At 59.9% G+C, this 20,711-nt stretch overlaps 1 protein-coding gene across 5 annotated transcripts in view; it reads left to right on the top strand.

Annotated features, from left to right (window-relative positions):
* Positions 1-7: 7 nt before the first annotated feature.
* BOP1 (BOP1 ribosomal biogenesis factor) overlaps positions 8-20,711 on the top strand; it is a 29,671-nt gene continuing 8,967 nt past the window's right edge. Inside the window, exons 1-3 of one of the 5 annotated variants that reach the window (XM_054499281.2) lie at positions 8-188; positions 2,143-2,352; positions 15,214-15,294. In XM_054499281.2, the coding sequence (XP_054355256.2) occupies positions 90-188; positions 2,143-2,352; positions 15,214-15,294 (390 nt within the window). In that variant the 5' untranslated portion in view covers positions 8-89. Of the gene's footprint in view, positions 189-2,142; positions 2,353-15,213; positions 15,295-18,461; positions 18,712-18,861; positions 19,240-19,913; positions 19,972-20,711 lie in introns of those variants that run through there. The other 4 variants (XM_054499282.2, XM_063669312.1, XM_063669311.1 and 1 more) reach the window with 4 other exon arrangements.

The raw sequence follows: 20,711 nt of genomic DNA, 5'->3' as shown, positions 1-20,711 counted from the left end.
CCGGGCTGGGCGGGGCGCGTCCTCCTGCGCACGCGGCTCGGTGGCTGTCGGAAGCGGCTGTGCGGGTGGCGGCCGGCGCGCGGCGGGGCATGGCGGGTGCGCGGGGCGCGGGGCGCACGGCGGCGCCGAGAGTGCGGCAGGAGAAGCGGCGATCTGAGCCCGAGATGGAGCCTGAGCCCGAGCCGGAGGTGACTGTGGCGATGCGGGGCGGCGGGGCGCGTCCCTAGAGGGCCCGGCGGGCACGTGGCCGCGCTGGGGCGGGTGGGCCCGGCTGCTGTCACCTGGGCGCCCGTGCCCAGTGAACCGGCCTTGGGCGTGGACGCAGCTCCTCTATCGGCGGGTCTTAGGCAGAGCGGACTGCGGGATGAAGGACGGCGTCCGGGAAGCAAAGAAACGGGGGAGCAGGGAGTGGGGACGGGGCGCCCCTTGCAGCAGCCTCTCCAGCCGTTCCATTTGTGCATCCTGCCAATAAAAGGGCTCGGCTTGCGCTCCCAGTAAGTGCTTAACCTACGTATACGCTAGTTAATTGCGTTTTTATGCTCATGGGATAGACATGAGAATAAGAAAACCTGAATAGAACCCGGTGTCTGCTGCATTTGCTGTATCAGAACTCACTTTTGCTCTCTGCTAGCTCAGCCCCGTCTTGATTGTGGGGATCATCAAATTGGGTGGTGGAGGGGATGGACAGCCAGCCCCTCACAGCCCCCTCGGTCGCGGCCGCGCTGGGTTGTTGAAACTGCCCCATTGCTTTGTGAAGCGAACTCAACTCATCCTGGTTCCCATGGGCTGCATGGCCCCCAGGCCACTCTAGGCACCAGGTTCTGCTACTTCCACCCTTGGGCTGAACGGTCCTCAGGAGCCAGTTGTTTACGCGCAGGCCACGGATGCCATTTCCACTAGTTATTGTGATTGTGTAGCCGACTGAACACCAAGACACATCATGACTGTGTGTGAGAGAGGCATTGTGTGAACACTCGGTATGCAATAGCTAATACGTGCAGGTCGTACCTTAAGTGAGGCTTGCACTTAAGGAAAGCAGTAAAATGTAGAATTCTGCATTCAACTGCTTCCTTTTTCTTTTCTTTTCCTTTTCTTTTCTTTTTTTTTTTTTTTTTGAGACAGAGCCTTGCTCTGTTGCCCAGGCTAGAGTGCAGTGGCGCAATCTTGGCTCACTGCAGCTTCCGCCTCCCGGGTAACTCAGCTTCCTGAGTAGCTGGGATTACAGGTGCCCGCCACCACCAGCTAATTTTTGTATTTTTAGTAGAGATGGTTTCACCATGTTGGCCAGGCTGGTCTTGAACTCCTGACCTCAGGTGATCCACCCGCCTCGGCCTCCCAAAGTGTTGGGATTACAGACGTGAGCCACTGTGCCTGGCCTTCAACTGCTTCCTAAGAGTCTAAGTTGTTGTTCCACTTTTTAAGGCCAGTGAAGGACCCAAGCACTGTGTGTGCCGGTGTCACGCAGCCAGCAGGGCTCTGCTCAGAGGCAGCTGTGGTCCTGCTCAGAGAGAGGAGTGGGTGGGTTGGTGCGTGGTTGCGATTAGAGTCTGTATCATTCCTGTGACTTGTCAGCCAATCCTTTCAATTTACTGATCAGTCTTTGGTCCCAATCTGGTTAAATGAGGAGGCGTCTGCTTCAGGTGGTAAAAGCCCTTTGGGGACCCGGTTCTCTTCCAGCCCCCAGCCCCTTTTCTAGTGACGTCATGGCTCTGGGGCCTTGGATGCCAGGGTGAGGTTGGAGAGGGCTCAGGCAGGCTGTGTGAGGGACCCAGTGGAGTCCAGCCCAGCCTGACCCCACAGGGCCTCTGGAGTGGCAGTAGGTGGTAGAGAGCAGTGTTAGTTTTGTGATGAGAGCTGAGCTCCAAGAGGAGGAGGTTGTCCTTGTAAAGCCCGTTCCCTGTGAGGTGCTAGGAATTAAAATGTCGATGCCAAAGGCAAGAGGCTGTCTTGTCAGTGGAGGTAGAAGATGAGGAAGGCTCAGGTTGGGTGGATGCTTTTGGTGGAAGTTTGTGACTGGAGGGGTGTGGTCCTGGAGGCCGCATGGAGCTGCTGGTGGGTGCCTGGAGGGGCGAGCTCTCCCTGCAGTGTTCAGCGCCCCATGCCTGGAGGAGCAGTTGTCACCAACCCAGTGTTTCCTTGCAGCCTCCTCTCCTCTGCACCTCTCCTCTCAGCCACAGCACCGGCAGCGATTCTGGCGTCTCCGACAGCGAGGAGAGTGTGTTCTCAGGCCTGGAAGATTCCGGCAGTGACAGCAGTGAGGATGATGATGAAGGCGACGAGGAGGGACAGGACGGGGCCCTTGATGACGAGGGCCAAAGTGGGATGGAAAAGACCACTGAGGAACAGGTGCAGGTGGGTGAGCAAGGAGCCCCCTCGAGGGCTCTCCCCCATGTGCAGGTGGCCTTGGGCTTTCTGAGGCTGCCACCGCACTGCCTTCTCCACTGTCCCTCAGAACCCCAAGGCCGGCGTCCCTCCTTCGCTGCACCTGGGGCACACTTGGGCTCTAAGACGCTGGTTTCCATCCCCAGTTGTGTGCCATTCCCAGGAACTCTGAAAATCCACATGCCTAGGCCCTTCCGCCTCAGATGATGCTCGGGCAACCCTCCTGGCAATAGGCTGGGTTTCCTCGAGGTGGGGATTTTACTGCCTGGGATCCAGTGGCAGGATCCAGCTGAGGAGGGAGCTGAGCAGCGTGGCAGGGCTCAAGCAGGCGGCATGGGGGCCCCAACGGAACCCAGCTGGGCCTGACCCCACAGGGCTTCAGGGGCCTGAGCAGCCCATGGGTAGAGGGTTTGACATTGTACCTGTTGCAGCGATGGTGGGGGAGGATGCACCCTACTCTTATTGAGAACAACAGGAGAAAAGCATAATTTAACTAAAACACACCACTTGTTATTTTATTTTATTTTTTTTTTGAGACAGAGTCTCACTCTGTCACCCAGGCTGGAGTGCAGTGATGTAATCTTGGCTCACTGCAACCTCCATCCCCTGGGTTCAAGCAATTCTTCTGCCTCAGCCTCTCTAGTAGCTGGGATTACAGGCACATGCCACCACGCCCAGCTAATTTTTGTATTTTTAGTAGAGACAGGGTTTTGCCATGTTGGCCAGGCTGGTCTGAATCTCCTGACCTCAGGTGAGCCACCATGCCCGGCCTATTTTTTTTTTTTTTTCTAAGATAGAGTCTCACTCTGTTGCCCAGGCTGGAGTGCAGTGGGGCGATCTTGGCTCGCTGCATCTTCCACCTCTTGGGTTCAAACAATTCTCCTGTCTCAGCCTCCTGAGTAGCTGGAATTACAGGTGCCCACCACCAGGCTCAGCTAATTTTTTTTTGTATGTTTAGTAGAGATGGGGTTTCACCATGTTGGCCAGGCTGGTCTTGAACTCTTGACCTCAGGTGATCTGCCTGCCTTGGCCTCCCAAAGTGCTGGGATTACAGGTGTGAGCCACTGCGCCCAGCCCAGCATTTGTTACTCTGAACATTCTGGAAATCGTTTGTAAGGATTTACTTTCCCGGTAGTTTCGGTGTTCTGGAAGTTACGGCCTTGGCAGAGGTTCCCGTGATAGAAGCCAAGGAGCCATGGCTTGTTCATTCTGTGCTGTGTTGGGTTGGCTTGTTCGCTGGGAAGAAAAGCTTTAAAATCACACTTAATTCAGGCTTTAATTGTAACACTAACATACACAGAGAAAAAATGATGTGCTGTGTTGGCAGTGGTTTGTAAGATTATGGACAACTACGTTACCCCTTCTTGAGTTTTTAAAATGACACAATACTGGGCCAGGCACAGTGGCTCATACCTGTAATCCTAGCAGCTCGAGAGGACAAAGTGGGAGGATCGCCTGAGCCCAGGAATCCAGGTTGCAGTGAGCTATGATAGAGCCACTGCACTCCAGCCTGGGCGACAAGCAAGACCCTGTTTCAAATAACAATTATGAGGTACAGTATCCTGGAAAATAACTTAGATACTGCAGCAGCACCATTCAGTAGGGTGGAAGCTCCCACTCAGGGCCCTCACACCTAACCCGTGAGCACAGTTAGTGGTCTGATGTACATCTTTCTGGGTCTTCTGTCCCTTTTTAAATTAAGGATTTACACATTTACATGTTAACGATTTTCTTATTAAATTCTTTCAGCTGGGCGCGGTGACTCACGCCTGTAATCTCAGCACTTTGGGAGGCCAAGGTGGATGGATCACCTGAGGTCAGGAGTTCAAGGCCGGCCTGGCTAACATGGTGAAACCCTGTCTCTACTAAAAATACAAAAATTAGCTGGGTGTGGTGGTGCATGCCTGTAATCCCAGCTACTCGGGAGGCTGAGGCATTAGAATCACTTGAACCTGGGAGGCAGAGGTTGCAGTGAGCTGAGATCTCACCACTGTACTCCAGCCTGGGTGACAGTGAGACTCTGCCTCAAAAACCAAAAAAATTTTTTCACATAATAACATATCCAAGTACTTGAAAGGTACTAGAGGTGTCCTGCGGAGTCTGGGGAGGTGCCGTCTTCTCTTCTCGCTGCTTGTCTCCTGGCCCCTGGAGCGCCAGGTCCTCTGCACTGCTGAGTGTGTGCTCGCCCTGCCCATTGCCCTGCTCAGGTTTCTGTGAGCGCGTAACTGGCTGCCCCATGCAGGGTGTTTTCCAAAGCACTGTTGTCTGTGGTCTGTGTGCTCCGTCATCCAGCAGGGCCTGAGGCGGCAAGGCCAGCCGGGCTGGTGGGGCGGTCCTCAGAGTTCCCCACGCCTCTGGCTGCTGGCTGGCCCAAGGACCTGCCTGAGGCCCCGCCCTGTTGTGGTGCTCATGCCTCTGCCTGTGTGTCCTGTGCTTTAGCTGAGGGGCCGAGGCCCTGCCCTGCCGTGGCGCTCATGCCTCTGCCTGCGTGTCCTGTGCTTTAGCTGAGGGGCCGAGGCCCTGCCCTGCAGTGGTGCTCATGCCTCTGCCTGTGTGTCCTGTGCTTTAGCTGGGGGGCTGAGGCCCTGCCCTGCCGTGGCGCTCATGCCTCTGCCTGCGTGTCCTGTGCTTTAGCTGAGGGGCACATTGGGCCCTGTCAGGGTGTTTTCAGTTCTAAAGTGTGATCCTCATGACTGGATTTAAATTATTCCAGGTCAGGAAAATGAATTGATGAGGTGGGGGTGCTTTCAGCTCCTTAGTGGGAACGCCTCCTTTGTCCCCCCTAGTTCATCAGAAGCCACCCAGGCACCTTGGCCTGCTGAGCGGCCATTCCCTCCTGCCTCCGCTCCGCACCCCCCTTGAATGGTGGGAGTCCTTTCCCGTCGTGCAGCCCTGCAGGTGGAAACTCAGCCGGCAGCCTGGTGCTGCTTCCTGCATGTTCTCTGGGCTTCCGTGAGCGTGGCCACGTGAGGCCTCCCAGGGTGCCGCCAAGATGGCCCCGTCATGCCCAGTTAGTGGCCTCAGGTTAGGCCTGTTTCTCTGTCTTCCTGAAAGCAGTCCAGGGTTCCTTACGCCTGTATCTCCGCCACCTCCCACTCGCATCGTGGGTCCACGGGGCCAGGCCACCATGGGCTCTGCCAGCCACTCTCGCCCGCCACAGCCATCTGGAGGATTCTGCCCCCAATGCCCCTGCCAGTGGTTGTGGGTCCTCAACCCAAGAACCCTTCCGTTAAGCGGCTTCTAGAATCAGTGCCCCTTGGTTCTGGGAATTCACACCACAGTGACATAGCAGCTTCTCCTGCTGCTAAGTGTCCTTGCCCTGCAGTGGGTGCACTTGGGATTCTGTGGTCCTGGCCGTGGCCACTCGTGTGGTCTTGCAGACAGTTCATGGGCCTCGGTGGGCTACTTGGTAAGTGAAGGTAATGTCTGCCTGGCAGCCCCTGAAGGATGAGGTGACGTTTTTGCTAATTTCTCTTCTGCCACGTGCTTCTGCCTGTCCCCCCACTCCCTCCCATTGCTGTTTCCTCCACAGTGGTTGTCAAGACGTGGCCCCCGCGGCCTCTGCCTCATGCGTCTGAAGGACACCCCAGCCACAGCATCACATCAGGATGGGGCTGGGCTCCAGGCAGCATGTGTGTGTCACGTCACGGACACCTCAGGGACACACCAAGTCAGGCAGAGCGAGGCCCTCACTCCCCAGGCCGCCTAGCCCTCGGTGGATATACCCGGCCCTGATGGTGCTGTGGGGAAGGGGCTATGTGACTGGCATGGGAGGGAGCTGGGGCTCTTGTTCATCTCTGCCATCCTGGCAGCGACGTGGCTGACAGGTCACCTTCAGCGAGCCTCCTCCATAAATCTGATTCCAAGTGTGTGCCCCAAACCAACACAGACAGGCCAGGGGCGCCCTGCCGAGAGCCCCACAGTGGGAGGCCCTTATAACAGGGAGCCTGGTGACTGCTGGGGGTCAGCTGCTGGCGGCCCCCGTGGAGACCTGCCAAGGGCTCCGGACCTGTCTGGGTGGACCCAGGGTGGGCGTGCATCTGGCTTCAGGGCCGGGCCACAGGCTTCCCTCTGGCTTTCTGCCCTCAGGCCTTTAGCATTGATGTGCACACGACCCTGCCTTCTTTTTAGGGACTGTGTAGAATTACGTGGCATTCATTGAACAGGGGCATGTGGCATTCTAGGGCACCTGTGGATGCTCAGGTGCTCCTGAGGGGCGTGCCAGGGAACGAGTCTCCTACGCTTCCCTTCTGGCTCCTATTGCTGCATCCAGGCAACTACTGTTTCCAGTGTTGAGGTCTCTTTCCAGGATGTTCTAGACACATCCAAACTCGCACAGAGTTTTTGAATGGTGGTTTCTTAAGAGAAGGGGCAGCCGTGCGCTGTCTCAGGATGGTTCTGTCCAGGAGGCTGTGACTCTGGTTTGTACAGTGAGTGCTTGGTGCCCGCAGAGTGGCTGGCAGCTCGGCCTCACCAGCTCCAGTGGGTGGGCAGTTGCAGGCTTTTGCTCTTACAGTTGACCTGACAATAATGTGCTGTTTCTCACATGTGCACACCGTTCTTGGGAAAAATTCCAAGAGAATTTCTAGGTCAAAGGGTAAATGCTTTTTTTTTTTTTGAGACAGGGTCTCACTCTGTCACTCAGGCTGGAGGGCAGTGGTGCGATGTTGGCTCACCAAAACCTCAACTTCCTGGGTTCAAGGGATCCTTCTACCTCAGCCTCCCTGGTAGCTGGGACTACAGGCTCCCACCACCATGCCTGGCTATTTTTTTTTGTTTTGTTTTGTTTTGTTTTTTGAGACAGGCTCACTCTGTCGCCGAGGCTGAAGTACGGTGGCGCGATCTCGGCTCACTGCAACCTCCACCTCCTGGGTTCAAGTGATTCTCCTGCCTCAGCCTCCTGAGTAGCTGGGATTACAGGCGCCCGTCATCACGCCCAGCTAATGTTTGTATTTTTAGGAGAGACGGGGTTTCACCATGTTGGCTGAGCTGGTCTCAAACTCCTGACCTCGGGTGATCCGCCTGCCTTGGCCTCCCAAAGTGCTGGGATGACAGGCGTGAGCCGCCGCACCCAGCCATCAATTCATTTAATTGTGAAGGTGCTTGGAGCGTCCCTCCACGAGGCGGTGATGCCATGCACTACTGCAGCCGCCCCTCAGCTGCTTTCCCGCCACCAGCGTCCCTCATGGTGTTGCTGCTTCATCTTTTCCTCTTGTTTAGTGATGTTTTTCTTTCATTAAGAATGAGGCTCGCACAGCTGGGCTTAACTGAAAAAATAAAAGTAAAGAATGAGTCACAGGCTGGGCCCAGTGGCTCACACCTGTAATCCCAGCAGTTTGGGAGGCCAAGGCAGGTGGATCTCTTGAGCCCAGAAGTTCAAGACCAGCCTGTGCCATATAGTGAGACCCCATTTTTACAGAAAATAAAAAAAATGAGCCAGGCGTGGTGGTGCGTGCCCGTGGTCCCAGTCTTGGAAGCCCTTCTGTCTCTTCCCTGTGGCGGGATCATCCGTGCACTTAGCTGGCTGGAAACCCTCACGGCTGTTGCCCAAGGGCAGGACAGCTAGCTGGTTCTTGTCATTTTGGTCTGAGCTCCCTGGGCCAGGAGCCCTTTGCTGTTTTCTCTGTTTGTTTGTTTTGTTATCTGGCACTATAACAAACTGCCCAAACCATAGAGCCTTTTTTTTTTTTTTTTTGAGACGGAGTTTTTTTGCTCTTATCGCCCAGGCTGGAGTGCAATGGCACGATCTCAGCTCCCTGCAACCTCCGCCTCCTGGGTTCAAGCGATTCTCGCGCCTCAGCCTCCTGAGTAGCTGGGATTACAGGTGCTAGCCACCATGCTCAGGTAATTTTTTTTTTTTTTTGTATTTTTAGTAGAGAAGGGGTGTCACCATGTTGGCCAGGCTGGTCTTGAACTCCTGACCTCAGGTGATCCGCCTGCCTTGGCCTCCCAAAGTGTTGGGATTACGGGCGTGAGCCACCACACCTGGCCACCATAGTGCCTTTCAACAATGAGCATTTGCTGTCTGTGTTTCTGGGGTCAGGAGTCCTGGCGTTTTGTGAGGTGCACTCGAGGAGCAGGGTCTGGCTGTGCCCTTCGCAGCTCCTCCCCTGACTGTTGGCACGAGGAGCTCAGGAGTGAAGGTGAAGAAGGGTACTCTGTGTCTGGGGAGTGGTCAGTGGATAGGGATGAGGACAGGGAAAGGGCCCAAGAAGATGGGGTGGGTGCTATACCTCCCCCTTCCCTCCCTGGAGTATCTGGTCTTGGCCATGGCAGGGCCCACAGCTGTTGCTAGTAGCCTGCTTGGGGCCAGTGGGTTTGATTTATTTTTGTGTATGTGTGGCTTAGGGGCAGGCATCTCTTCCCCACCCTTCGCGTCCCTGCTACAGTAACCCCTCTTTCTGAGTCTACCTGCTCTGGCACGAGCTTGCTGGGCCAGCCTCACCCCAGCGCCCACCCCATCTCCAGCCTCCCTGCCTCGGGCCTCGCAGTCCTGCCTCTTAATTGCGTTCTGTGCCACCTGATGACTTGGGAGTTCTGTCCCCTGGCCTGGTTCCTATTCCCTGGGACTTTCTCCAGCCCCTGCCCTTCCAGCTGTTGACCGTGTCTGCGAGCCGTCCCACTGGAGGGGCGCCCTGGGCTGTGTGCTCCCTGCCCTGCAGCACCCCTGACACGGGTGCTCCCAGCACTCCACTGACCAGCCGGGGAGGAACCTGCCTCCTGCCGGCCTGTGCCTCGTTCTCTGTGCCCTCTCCAGCAGCGCACGGCAGCGCGGGCCTCGGGCTCGCCAGAGTGAGGACTGGTTGCAGGGCCTTCTCTATTGCTGGTGTCGAGTGGATCTGTGGGGTCCGTGCGCTCAGAGCTGTTTTTTCCCTTCTGTGCTCATTTAGATTCATTTATTTCCCAGCTGTGCTTGGCTTTGTCTTTTTATTTATGTGAATTTTTTCTTTTTATTCTTTTGTGCAGAAGTTTCTGTTTTTATCAATTTAATCTGCAAGTTAAGATTGCAAGTTAAGTTAATCTGCAATCTCACAGTCAAGAATGTGAGAAAAGACTGGGTGTGGTGAGCCAAACCTGTAATCCCAGCACTTCGGGAGGCCGAGGTGGGTGGATCACTTGAGGAGTTCCAGACCAGCCCGGCCGACATGGTGAAACCTCATGTGAATTGCTTGAGCCTGGGAGGCGGAAGTTAGAGTAAGCTGAGATCATGCCACCGCCTCCATCCTCGGCGACAGAGTGAGTGGGACTCTGTCTTGAAAGAAAAAAGCACAAGTAAGAGAAGGCCTAAGACCTAGTGTTAAAGTAAGAGAAGGCCTAAGACCTGGTATTAAAGTGAGAGAAGGCCGAAGACCTGGTATTAAAGTGAGAGAAGGCGGAAGACCTGGTATTAAAGTGAGAGAAGGCGGAAGACCTGGTATTAAAGTGAGAGAAGGCGGAAGACCTGGTATTAAAGTGAGAGAAGGCCGAAGACCTGGTATTAAAGTGAGAGAAGGCCGAAGACCTGGTATTAAAGTGAGAGAAGGCCGAAGACCTGGTATTAAAGTGAGAGAAGACCGAAGACCTGGTATTAAAGTGAGAGAAGGCGGAAGACCTGGTATTAAAGTGAGAGAAGGCCGAAGACCTGGTATTAAAGTGAGAGAAGGCGGAAGACCTGGTATTAAAGTGAGAGAAGGCAGAAGACTTGGTATTAAAGTGAGAGAAGGCCGAAGACCTGGTATTAAAGTGAGAGAAGGCGGAAGACCTGGTATTAAAGTGAGAGAAGGCCAAAGACCTGGTATTAAAGTGAGAGAAGGCCTAAGACCTGGTATTAAAGTAAGGGAAGGCCGAAGACCTGGTATTAAAGTGATGATTCCAGATTTTTTTTTTTCTGAGACAAGGGTCTGTCTGTCGCCCAGGCTGGAGTGCAATAGCCTGATCTCGGCTCACTGCAGTCTCCACCTCCCGCATTCAAGCAGTTCTCCTGCCTCAGCCTCCCGCTGGGATTACAGGTGAGTGCCAAAGTGAGAGAAGGCCTAAGACCTGGTATTAAAGTGAGAGAAGGCCGAAGACCTGGTATTAAAGTAAGAGAAGGCTGAAGCCCTGGTATTAAAGTGATGATTCCAGATTTTTTTTTTTCTGAGACAAGAGTCTGTCTGTCGCCCAGGCTGGAGTGCAATAGCCTGATCTCGGCTCACTGCAGTCTCCACCTCCCGCATTCAAGCAGTTCTCCTGCCTCAGCCTCCCGCTGGGATTACAGGTGAGTGCCACCACGCCCAGCTAATTTTTTGTATTTTTAGTAGAGACAGGGTTTTCCATGTAGCCCAGGCTGGTCTCGAACTCTTAACCTCAACTGATCCACCTGCCTCGGTCTCCCAAAGTGCTGGCATGACAGGCGTGAGCCACCGGGCCCGGCCTTCCCAGATAATCTAAGGAGAGTTTGGCCTGTGCCGGAGCGTAATGCAGACTCTTGGGCAGGGGATCCCGCCAGCGTCTCAGCAAAGGCTCTGGGAATGGCAGGTAGCGGGGCGTGTTGCTGCAGCGTCGGAACCCTGGGCTCGGGCCTCCTGTCGCTGTGGTTCTGGGGTCTGGGCGCTGGTGCCGTCTGTTGGAGAGGGGTCTGGAGCTGCAGCTCTGTGGAGTCTGGAAAGGGGCTGCCCAGTGATTCTTACCAGCTGGTTAGTGGAGCCCACCTCGGGCGAAGTTGCCTGGGTGTGGACCACAGAGCTGGGGATGGGACCAGGGGCCAGGGCTGGTGGTAAACTCTGCTCTTGCCTCCGCCTGTGGCCTTGCTTTGGGTTCTTTTGAAGACTGCCAGCTCCAAGCTTCTTGGCCCCCATGGGGGAGTCAGGCAGCTGTTCTGCCACCTGCCCTGGCACTTTGCAGCATCAAACAGATATTTTGTAGCATTCTGGATTCGAGGGGTCAGAGTTCAGGCCGAAAGCAGTAGGGTCAGTACACCCTGAGTACAGTGTCACGCTGAGGGGCCGGGGAGCCCCAGAGGGTTCTGGTACATTCCACTTGAGGAAGATTGACACTCAGCTCACATCCTGTGCTCTGGGACTTGGGTGAGGATCTCGGGTGAGCACAGCCGGGCCTCCTCTTGTGCGTCCAGACCACCCCTGACAGTCACGTTCACGAAGGGTACCCCTGTCCAGCCATCCCCTCTCCCAGGGCTCAGGGCTGCAAGGATGCGGTCTCCTGTGCCAGGCAGAGCCGCACGGCCTTCACGGCCTCAGCCCAGAATCCTGTGGCATCAGTGTGGGCTGCCTCCCTTGGGTGGGTAAAGCAGCCACAAGCCCACCCAGATTTGCAGTGGGGGGACAGAGACTCTCTCTCTTGATGTGATGAAAATCAAAGGTTTGTGGCCGTGTTTTAAAATGGTCACAGTCACCCTTACGCTTGCCAAATACTCTTCCCCCAACGCTCCTCAGAACCTCATTCCACTGCCAGGGTCTCATCTAAACCAGGCCTGGCAGATGGGGGTCCTTGGGCCCCTCTCTGCACAGCTGTCTGCAGTGGGGCACCGAGTCACAGTGCTGTGGAGTGGTCTCTGGTCTGTGGTGGTCCTAAGGTGGCTGGGCACATGGCTGGTGGTGGTCTTGGCCGTGGTGGTCTTGGCCCATGGTGGTCTTGGCCTGTGATGGTCAGGGCCCATGGTGGTATAGGGGACCTGTGGCAGTTGTGGCCTGTGGTGGTCGTGGGGCCCGTGGTGGTCATGGCCCCGTGGTGGTCTTGGGGCCTGTGGCGGTCGTGGCACGCAGTGGTCTTGGGGCCTGTCCTTGAGACCCATGATGGTCTTGAGACCCGTGGTGGTCATGGCCTGTGGTGGTCGTGGCCCCCATGGTGGTCATGGCCTGTGGTGGTCGTGGCCCCCATGGTGGTCGTGGCCCTGTGGTGGTCTTGAGGCCCATGGTGGTCGTGGCCCGTGGTGGTCATGGCCTGTGGTGGTCTTGGGGCCTCTGGTGGCAGCACACATGGCCAGTGCCTCATGCAGGGTTGGCCTCCATGCGTGGGAACGACCCTGCCACTCTTGGGCTCCTCCCCTGAGTTACCTTCCTTTTCCCTGAGTAAACAGGGATGTTTTTCGGCTGTATTTTCTCTGGGCTTTTCAGTTCCTGCTGATGTACTTTCTTTAAAACAAAATGTTGGTTTCCTAGGTACCTGTTGATGAGTCGTTGCTGTCACATGAGCCATCAGCACAGAGCTCTTGGATACCAGCCCGTCTCTGTGCTGGGCACCCTGCGGCTAGCGTGGGCAGGGCCCTGGGGAGCCTTGGCAGTGCTGGGGTGCTGGGTTCTCTTGGTGTCCTTGGCACCCCGACAGCAATGTTCTGGCTCTGGTCTCTGGGCAAATTAGGACTGCTTCCCTCCTGCTGTCCACATCTGCAGCAGAACCCTCTTGTGGGCAGCCCTGGGAGCAGAGTTCTCTTCCCACCGAACCAGGACACTGCAGCTCTGTTGCCATCCTCTCCCAGGAGGTGAGGGCAGAGCCCGTGTCTCATGCCTGGTTGGTGGCAGTGGGGCATGGCCTGGCTGGCCTGATGCTGGGGAGGGGAGGCTCTGGTGCGGTCACAATAGGGGGCCCATGCGCTTGGACACCGTTTCTGGCTGGCTGAGCCCACTGTGGATTTCTCCCTTTGGTCCTCGTGGTGACATTCTAGCCCTGGGGCTGGGCAGAGGCCACACAGGGTTCAGGGACTGCAGCAGCCTTTCCTTGGCCCCAGTGGCCCTACCTCCTGCTGGCACTGCCAAGCTCCTGACACCTTGTCCTTGCACTCCCCCTCAGCGGCTCCCTGCCCACCCGTCGGTCCTTCAGACCCGCCTGCCTCTGCCCAGTGGCACTTGCCCGCCCACTCTCAGCTTTTCACACTTCACCGTCACATGACTCTCGGGCTCCATCAGGCCCGACCCCTCCTCAGCGACCCCTGCACCTGGACCCCGCAACCCTTGTGTCCCCCCAGCAGTGGAGGTCCTCAGCGACCCCTGCACCTGGACCCCGCATCCCTTGTGTCCCCCCAGCAGTGGAGGTCCTCAGTCAGGCCACGCACACTGTGGGTGGTGCTGGAGGCCCTGGAGGATCTGGGCTGACTCCAGGCATGGGCGTGGCGGGAGGGGGTCCTGTCCCCAGGGGTCCGGAGCGTGGCGTGGGCTCGTGTTCCGTTGTCTGTGTCGTTAGGGTTTTAGTGGCCTTTTCCTCTAATTTTTAAATTTAAAAAAATACGTTCAATGCCCCACAGCATCTACCTCCAAAATCTGAAGGGGCCTTCTAGGTCAGGCAGTTCCCAGCAGTGGCCGCCCCTGCCCACGTCGCCCCTGCCTGCACCGCCCCTGCCCTTAGGGCGCTGGGCCTGGCTGAGCGCTGTCGCCCCCTGGTGGTGGACTCTGTGTCCCACAGCTGTCCCACGGGGATGCTGCGCCCCTGGGAACCCAGCACCTCCGAAGGGCGCCTCTGCCCCCTGCCCAGAGCCTGCCTGTGCCGTGGCCTGTCCACATCCAGCACAGGGGCTACGGGGCACAGAGCGCTGGGTGATAAGTTTTTTGTCACCTGCCAGGACCCTGGGACTGTGGCCTGTGAGCAGCGAGGTTGGGACTCCAGGGTACCGTGCTTCAGCCCTGGCCACTGTGAGGGGTCGGAAGCCCAGCCTGATACCCGTCAGCAGAGGCCAGGCGGGGGCAGCTGACCGCAGCTTGGTATGGAACTGCCTTTGTGCGGGTCTGGGGCTTAGGGCCGGGGTCACGTGTATCTGCCGCGGCTGTTGGGGCTTGTGTGCTCCAGGCAGGGGCAAGAGCTCAGTGTCACTGAGCGCCCCAGGCCACTGTCAGCGGCAGGGGGAGATGTGGAAACTGAATCCTTCCTTGTTCCTGGCCTGGGAAAAAACTTAGTCTCCCATCTCTCTTTATATTGAAGGAAAAAACAGGCAGGGGAGGAGCCCGGGCCGGAGGGAAGAGGGGCTTGGGGCGGGGGTGGGGGCGTGCCCGCCCTTGCTCTGGGGTTCCTGCGCCCGAGCACTTTACTGCCCCCACGGGTGAGAGGTGGGCCTGTTTTCCCCATCAGCCTTGGTTCCGCCAGTAAACCCGATCCGGTTGGAGCCATCCTCACCTCCCCAGTTGAGGGCAGAATCTGTTTTCCAGGTTGGGATGTGAATTCTCAGTAGCGCCCACTCTGTGACCCGGTGGGATGGGGTCAGCCTGGGCTGTGGACGTGGTGGGTAGGAGAATGCTGGGCGCCAGGGAGCCCGTGGGGGCTGCAGCCCTTCTGAGTGTTTGGGGCCCTCTCTGGGCCCTCTGCTGGCTGGACTGGGCTGGACGTGGCCCCCGGGATGGGTGGACAATGTGTGTCCTCCGCCCCTTCAAGAGCATTGCCCCCAGTGACACTGCTGCGACGGCTGTCTGCTCCTTCCCCCCGACCATGTTGCCCCCTGTCCCAGGCGGGGCTCGGCAGGAGCACCATGTGGAGCCTCTGGGAGGAGTCCTGTGGCTTTGACATGAATGGGGGTACGGGGTGGTTGGCGGTGGGTGGGGGTCTTAGTCCTCAGCTGGCGGGTTTGCTCCTGACTGCCCCAGTGGCCTCCGTGTCTAGCGTGACACCCGTGTCAGCCCAGGGACAGAGGCCCGGGGAGGCTGCAGTCCAGCCCTTACAGAGGACAGGGCCGTGGGCAGGGCCTGCGGTGCTGGGTGCCAGCCACAGCCCCCAGAGGCCCCCTTAGAGCTGGGTGTTCTCAGCCTTGTGCTGAGGCCTGTGCCAGGCTGGAGCTGCTCAGAGATTTGGGGGTGGTGGGCTTCCTGGGGTCCCCCCAAGGTCAAAGGGCACCCTGTATCCCCTGAAGTCACCATTTTCTCCCTCTCTCTGCAGGCCGGCACCCCTTGCCCGAGGACAGAGATGGCGAGCGCCTGGATTGGGGATGAGTATGCGGAGGACAGCTCTGATGAGGAGGTGGGACTGGGGCTGCTTCCCACTGGGCAGGGTGGGGCGGCTCCCATCACAGCCTAGCAGGTGCTGGGCGTTGGGGCCGGGGTTGCCCTTGGGGTTGCTGGGACCTGCCGCAGGTGGGCTGCACTGTTGGAGCCGAGGCCCGTGTGGGCGTCCTGCTTCCCCATCTGCAAGAGCAATTGCGGGGCCTGGGACTCAAGACTGCAGTGTATGTGTGTCATCATGGCCTGTGAAGGGAAGGGCCTGGGTGTGGCTCTGTGCCCCTGTGTCGGCCCTGGCGTGTGGACAGGCTCCGGGGGCTCCTGTGGCGTCTGCAGGGTGGCCGTGGGCTCCCTGGGCGCGGCGTGCATGGTCTGGGTGGGGGTCACGGGCATGGGTGGTGCCCCTGTCGTGTGTGCTGTGGGGTGGGCCATAGGTTGGCTGTGGGCCAGGCGGGCAGAACAGGGCCGGGGCCACCTCCTAATGGCCTGATGTTCTGGGCAGCGGTGGCCCTTCCCTTCCCCTGGGGTCCCCCCGCCCCCTACCCCCGGTGGTGGCTGATGTGGGCTGGGGCCATTGCCTCTGGACCTCTGATTGAGTCCCAGGAGCACATCTCAGGAGGGGCAGGAGGTCGGCTGTTTCTCATAAGGAGCTTGCAGGCGAAGGGGGATGCGTGCTGCTGGGCTGGGCTCCACCAGCGTGGAGAGGCTGGCACCGGGCTGGGCCCCGCCAGCGTGGAGAGGCTGGCACCGGGCTGGGCTCCGCCGGCATGGAGAGGCTGGCACCGGGCTGGGCTCCGCCGGCGTGGAGAGGCTGGCACTGGGCTGCGCTCTGCCGGCGTGGAGAGGATGGCACTGGGCTGTGTCCAGGAGCAGATTTGGCTGCGGGGGGCTGCCCTCATTTGGGAGGGGCTGGAAGCTCTGAGAAGCTCTGAGGCCAGAGGCAGTGCCTGCCTGTACCCTCCTCAGTGTGGCCTGGCCCCAGTGTAGGACTGGTCCCAGTGGAGCACCTGGGTGTGAGGCGGAGTCCCCTTTGGGCCCTGGGGGCTGCGGGGGAAGGAAAAGGCTTTGGTGTAGGGCCTTCCCAAAGGAGCTCTTCCTGCCTGCCTGTCAGGGGCTGTCCCCGGGGGGCCTGGGGGAGACACGCGCCCCCCTCCCCCCAGGTTCCTCCCCCATCCTTCGGCTCTCTTGGCTGTGGCTGCAGGAGCCTTGGCCGCCCGCCCGATCCGGTCTCTGCTGCGCATTCAGAGAACAGAGACAAAACAAAATAAATTGGTTTCCTGGCCGGAGCAGCGGGCTCACTCAGAGAGGGGGGGCCACGCCGCGCACTCCCTGCCTGTCTCCCCTCCCCCTCCCAGGGGCTCTGGCTGTCGGCAGCCACATCCTGTCGGCTACTTTTTTATATTTGGTATTTTGAGAAATCGATGATGATTGTAAACGGAGCGCAGAGGCCGGGGGAGGGGCCTCGGCAGGGCCTGTGGGACCCTGCTGCCCTTGGGGGTGCTTTGCCAGGCCTGTCCAGTGCCACTGCCGCCTGCCGGGTGGGCAGCCCCCTGCTGTGCCGGGAGGAAGCTGGCCAGGGATGTGGGGGCTGCTTCCTCCAGTGATGACTATCCCATATGTTGGTCTGAGTGACAGCGAGGGAGCCGGGGTGCCGCCCGGTGCTCCTGCCAGCACAGCCGGCCAGCGGCTCGAGGGGGCGGCAGAGCTCAACTTTCAGGAGCCAGGCCAGGCCCGGACAGATGCCTCCCGTCCAGAGAAGTCCACATCTGTCTGGGCCTCTGTTCCCTTGGAGCAAAGTGGAGTGGCTCTAGGGGAGTGATTTGGGGCCACAGGTGGGCAGGAAAGAGGCTTGGGAGGTGGGAGACAGCTTGCAGCTCTCCGATGAGACAGTGGGGTGAGGAGAGCAGGGCCCATCAGGCAGCCCCGTGTCCTTGGAGGTGGCCTTGGCACCAGGACCATGGTCCTCCTTGGCACTGGGCAGAGCTGGCTGAGAGAGGGCCGACCTCACTGCCGGGGCCCTTCAGGGCTGTGGAGAGGGCCCCTGGTAGCAGGGCAGGGAGGGCGCCGCTGGGGGCTGTGGAGAGGGCCCCTGGTAGCAGGGCAGGGAGGGCACCTCTGGGGCGTGTGCTCCTGCGAGCGGCGATCTCAGCTGGAGCGCACGGGTGGCAGTGGCTGTGATGCTGAGAAGGTGGGGCCAAGCTCCTGCTGGTGGGAGGTGCCTCCCTGCCACCCCCTGCCCACCTGCCTCCCCTTCTTCTCAGGCCATTTCCCTGCCCTTCCTGGGTCTGGATCCAGGGCCTGGACCTGGATGACACTGGGGCTTCAGGGCCTCTCACCGCTTCAGGGACCCCCTGCTGGACGCTGACTTTTGAAGACCTGAGCAGCCCCTCAGGGAGAGCTGTACTCCAGCTCTTGGTCTCTTATTCCCCTCCCCCAGGTGCGCAGGCAGCAGCAAGCAGGCGGAGGGAGGCGGGCGGGGCCCCTGGAGGAGGCGCTGGGCCTGGCTGGGGTCCTGCCGCCGGGCAGTGGGGGGCCCCCAGGAGCCGGCTGAGCTGCGGCTGCCCCGCCCCCGCATGGCCACCTCACCCCTCTCCCACCGCGCCTGGAGCTTCACAGACGTGATCTCATCCAGCCGCTGGGACCCCCGGGGAGGTGGGCCGGGGTGGAGGGGCGGGGCAAGGGGGCTGCTCGGCCTTTGCAGAAGCAGCCCCTCCGCTTTGATTTGAGCGGTTGGGAGAAACTGAGGCCGGGTGGCTGCTCAGGCAGAGGATGCAGCCACCCACCCTCCCCCTGCCTGTGGCCGTGTTTGTCAGAAAAGCGTAGCAGGCTGAGGGATCTGGGTGGCCGTCAACTCTGGCCGGAGGAGCTGCCCTCTGCTGTCCCTTTCCCGTGCCCTGTGGTGCTGGCCTGGGGCCATCCCCCACAAGGCCTTCCACTGGGGTCTGGAGTCTGGGGCTGGGGTGCAGCCTTGGCGGCTCCCCGGTGCCCCTGACCCTGCCTGGGCTGTGAGTCGGGTTCCCGCAGGGATGCAGCCGGGCCTGTCTGCGTCCAGAGCCCGTGGTCCCCTCTGCTCTCGCGCCAAACGCCGTTAATGGCTTCTCCCAGCTACTGAACCGGCAGCTGCCTCCAGTGCTGGCGGCCTCCGCTCCTCCGGGCCGCCCCCGCCCCCGCGTCCTGGCCCCGCGCACTCAGGCTTGCGTCGCTGCTGGCAGCGCGGCCTCGGCTCAGGTTTCCCGGCGAGCGAATGGCCCTCCCCACGCTGCTTGTGGAGGGCGCCCGGGCCTGCAGACCGCCCCAATCTCCCTGGCGGCCATCCACCCCCGTGGCCGCCTGCATGCCTGCCTCCGAGGGGGCTGCTGACTGGGCTGGGGCTGGCCCTCGGGTCTGGTCCCTTTCCACCGAGGAGGGAAATGGGCGCGCCCTGCTACCCAGGCTATGGGTGGGTGTGTGTAGCCTGACTGCTGCGTGCCCCTTGGCCAGCTTGGAGGCCCTCCTAGGCCTGGCCTGCTGCGCTCAGTTGTCCGGTTTGGGAGAGGAGAGACCCTAGGGTCAGCGAGGAGGGGCAGGGAAGCCAGGGTCCTCATGGGGGCGCCTGGGCTCTGGGATGAAGCAGGGCCGGGCAGTGGCTGGCAGGTGGGAGTGGCCTCTTCAGAGCCGCGTCCTCCTGCTTGTGGGCTGCAAGGGTGGTGGGGGCCCTGGCCTGCTGTGCCCACTCGGGGCCAGTGTCCTTGGCAGCTGGAACCCGGGGTGGGGAGTGCTCTACAGGGCTCTTGAGTGGAGGCTTTGCCCTGGGGCTGGCAGAGCAGCCTGTGGAGTGGAGCCAAGGAAGGCATTGGAGGGCAAGGTCTGTTAGGGCAGGTGGTGACAGCTGCAGGCTCTGGGCCCTCTGGGGAGGCCAGCTGGGGAGAGCTGGGTCTGGGTGTGTGTCCCAAGGCTGGGGCTGTTCCGCAGGGGACGGGAGTCCCAGGTACGTGTGTGTGCATGGATCAGGATTGGGGGAAGTCTCCAGAATGAGATTTTGGAGGTATCCAGAGTTGGGGGCTGAGCGGGTGTGGACCTCTAGAGCCCTGTCCCCACCCTACCTGGAAGCTGTAGCTCTGAGTTGTGGGGCTCAGAGCAGGTCAAGGAGGGGTGAGCACTGGTGGGTGTCGGTGCGGGGTGTTTGGGGTGTCATGCCCCAAGCCTGTGCCCCACTCCCAGCATCCTGGAGTTTCTGGGAGCCCCTGCTTATGAGATGCCAGGCATTGGGGTGCTCTGCCTGGGAACAGCTACTGTCCCTGGGCCAGCCCCAGCAGAGACCGAGGCAGGCCAGATCTGGAGGAACCCCTGGGTCAGTAGTGGTTTCTCTCCAGCCTGCAGACCCCCAGGGGGTGACTTGCTGCCCTCCCAGCTGTGGAGGTGCAAGGACCCCTGGGTCAGTAGTGGCTTCTCTCCAGTGGTGGAGGTGCCAGGAGAAGGCCGAGCTGTGTGCCCAGCTTCTAGAAGGGCAGATGTGTGGTTGGTGGGAGCCGGGCCGGAGCTGAGGGCGTCTGGGCTGGTGGCTCCTCCTGCCTGGGACCCCACCTTGGGCTGGGGTCCGCTCAGCTAGTTTGGACTTTGAGGAGGAGGAGACTAAGCAGGACCTGGCTTTCTCCCCTCTAGCCCCGGCGCCAGGGCCCAGCACCCCTGCTGGAACCTTCAGTAGGGTGAGATGCAGCAGGTGAGCCTCCCGCCCTGGCCTTGCCCTGAGCACTTTGACAGATAAAACCCTGAGGAAGAGGAGGAGGCGGCGGCCTCACGTCGCACAGGAAGGCCGTGTGGCGCTCCGAGACAGGCGGGCGTTTTGTGCAGGGGAGCGGCGCGAACGCTGAACACTACCCGCATTGTAATCGGAGAGGGGCTGGGGAAGAGAGAGACGGAGCGAGGGCGGCTGACCCCACGCTCCCGGGGGACAGGTGGGAGAGGCGGAACGAGGAGAGAGTGAAGGATTCCAGAGGTGGGCCGGCTTCCTCTCTCGCAGACAGACACGGGAGGAGGCGGGCAGCGGGCCAGCCCCATACCTGCAGTTCCAATCTGTGGTCCTGACAGCTGCAGCCACTTTGGGGAGGGGGAGGGAAGGGGGCTCATCGAGAGCGGAAAAATCCCAGCCGACACATCAGCCAGTTGCGGCCTGTGTCCGGTGCAGTCTGGGCTGGGGGCCTGTCCTTGGGGCTGGGCGGCCCCCAGGAGAGCCCTGATGCTGGGTCTGTGTTTGCCCCCGGCCGGCCGGGGCTCTCTGTGCGGGGCCTGACCCGGAGGGGTCACATGTGTTTCCTGGCAGCCCGCAGGTGCTGCGCAGGGCGGGGCGGGTGGTGGGCGCAGGCGGCGTGATGAATCATGTGTCCCGCCAGCAGCTCGTTCCCCAGGCCGGGGACAGGAGCTGACAGCTGAGGCCCAGCAGAGCGTTTCCAGCCCAGCTCG

The sequence above is a fragment of the Pongo pygmaeus genome, chromosome 7 (genome assembly GCF_028885625.2).
Source record: "Pongo pygmaeus isolate AG05252 chromosome 7, NHGRI_mPonPyg2-v2.0_pri, whole genome shotgun sequence".
In the NCBI taxonomy this organism is placed as follows: Eukaryota; Metazoa; Chordata; class Mammalia; order Primates; family Hominidae; genus Pongo; species Pongo pygmaeus.
The sequence above is the reverse complement of the archived record's forward strand: the minus strand, read 5'-3'. Positions and strand labels throughout refer to the sequence as shown.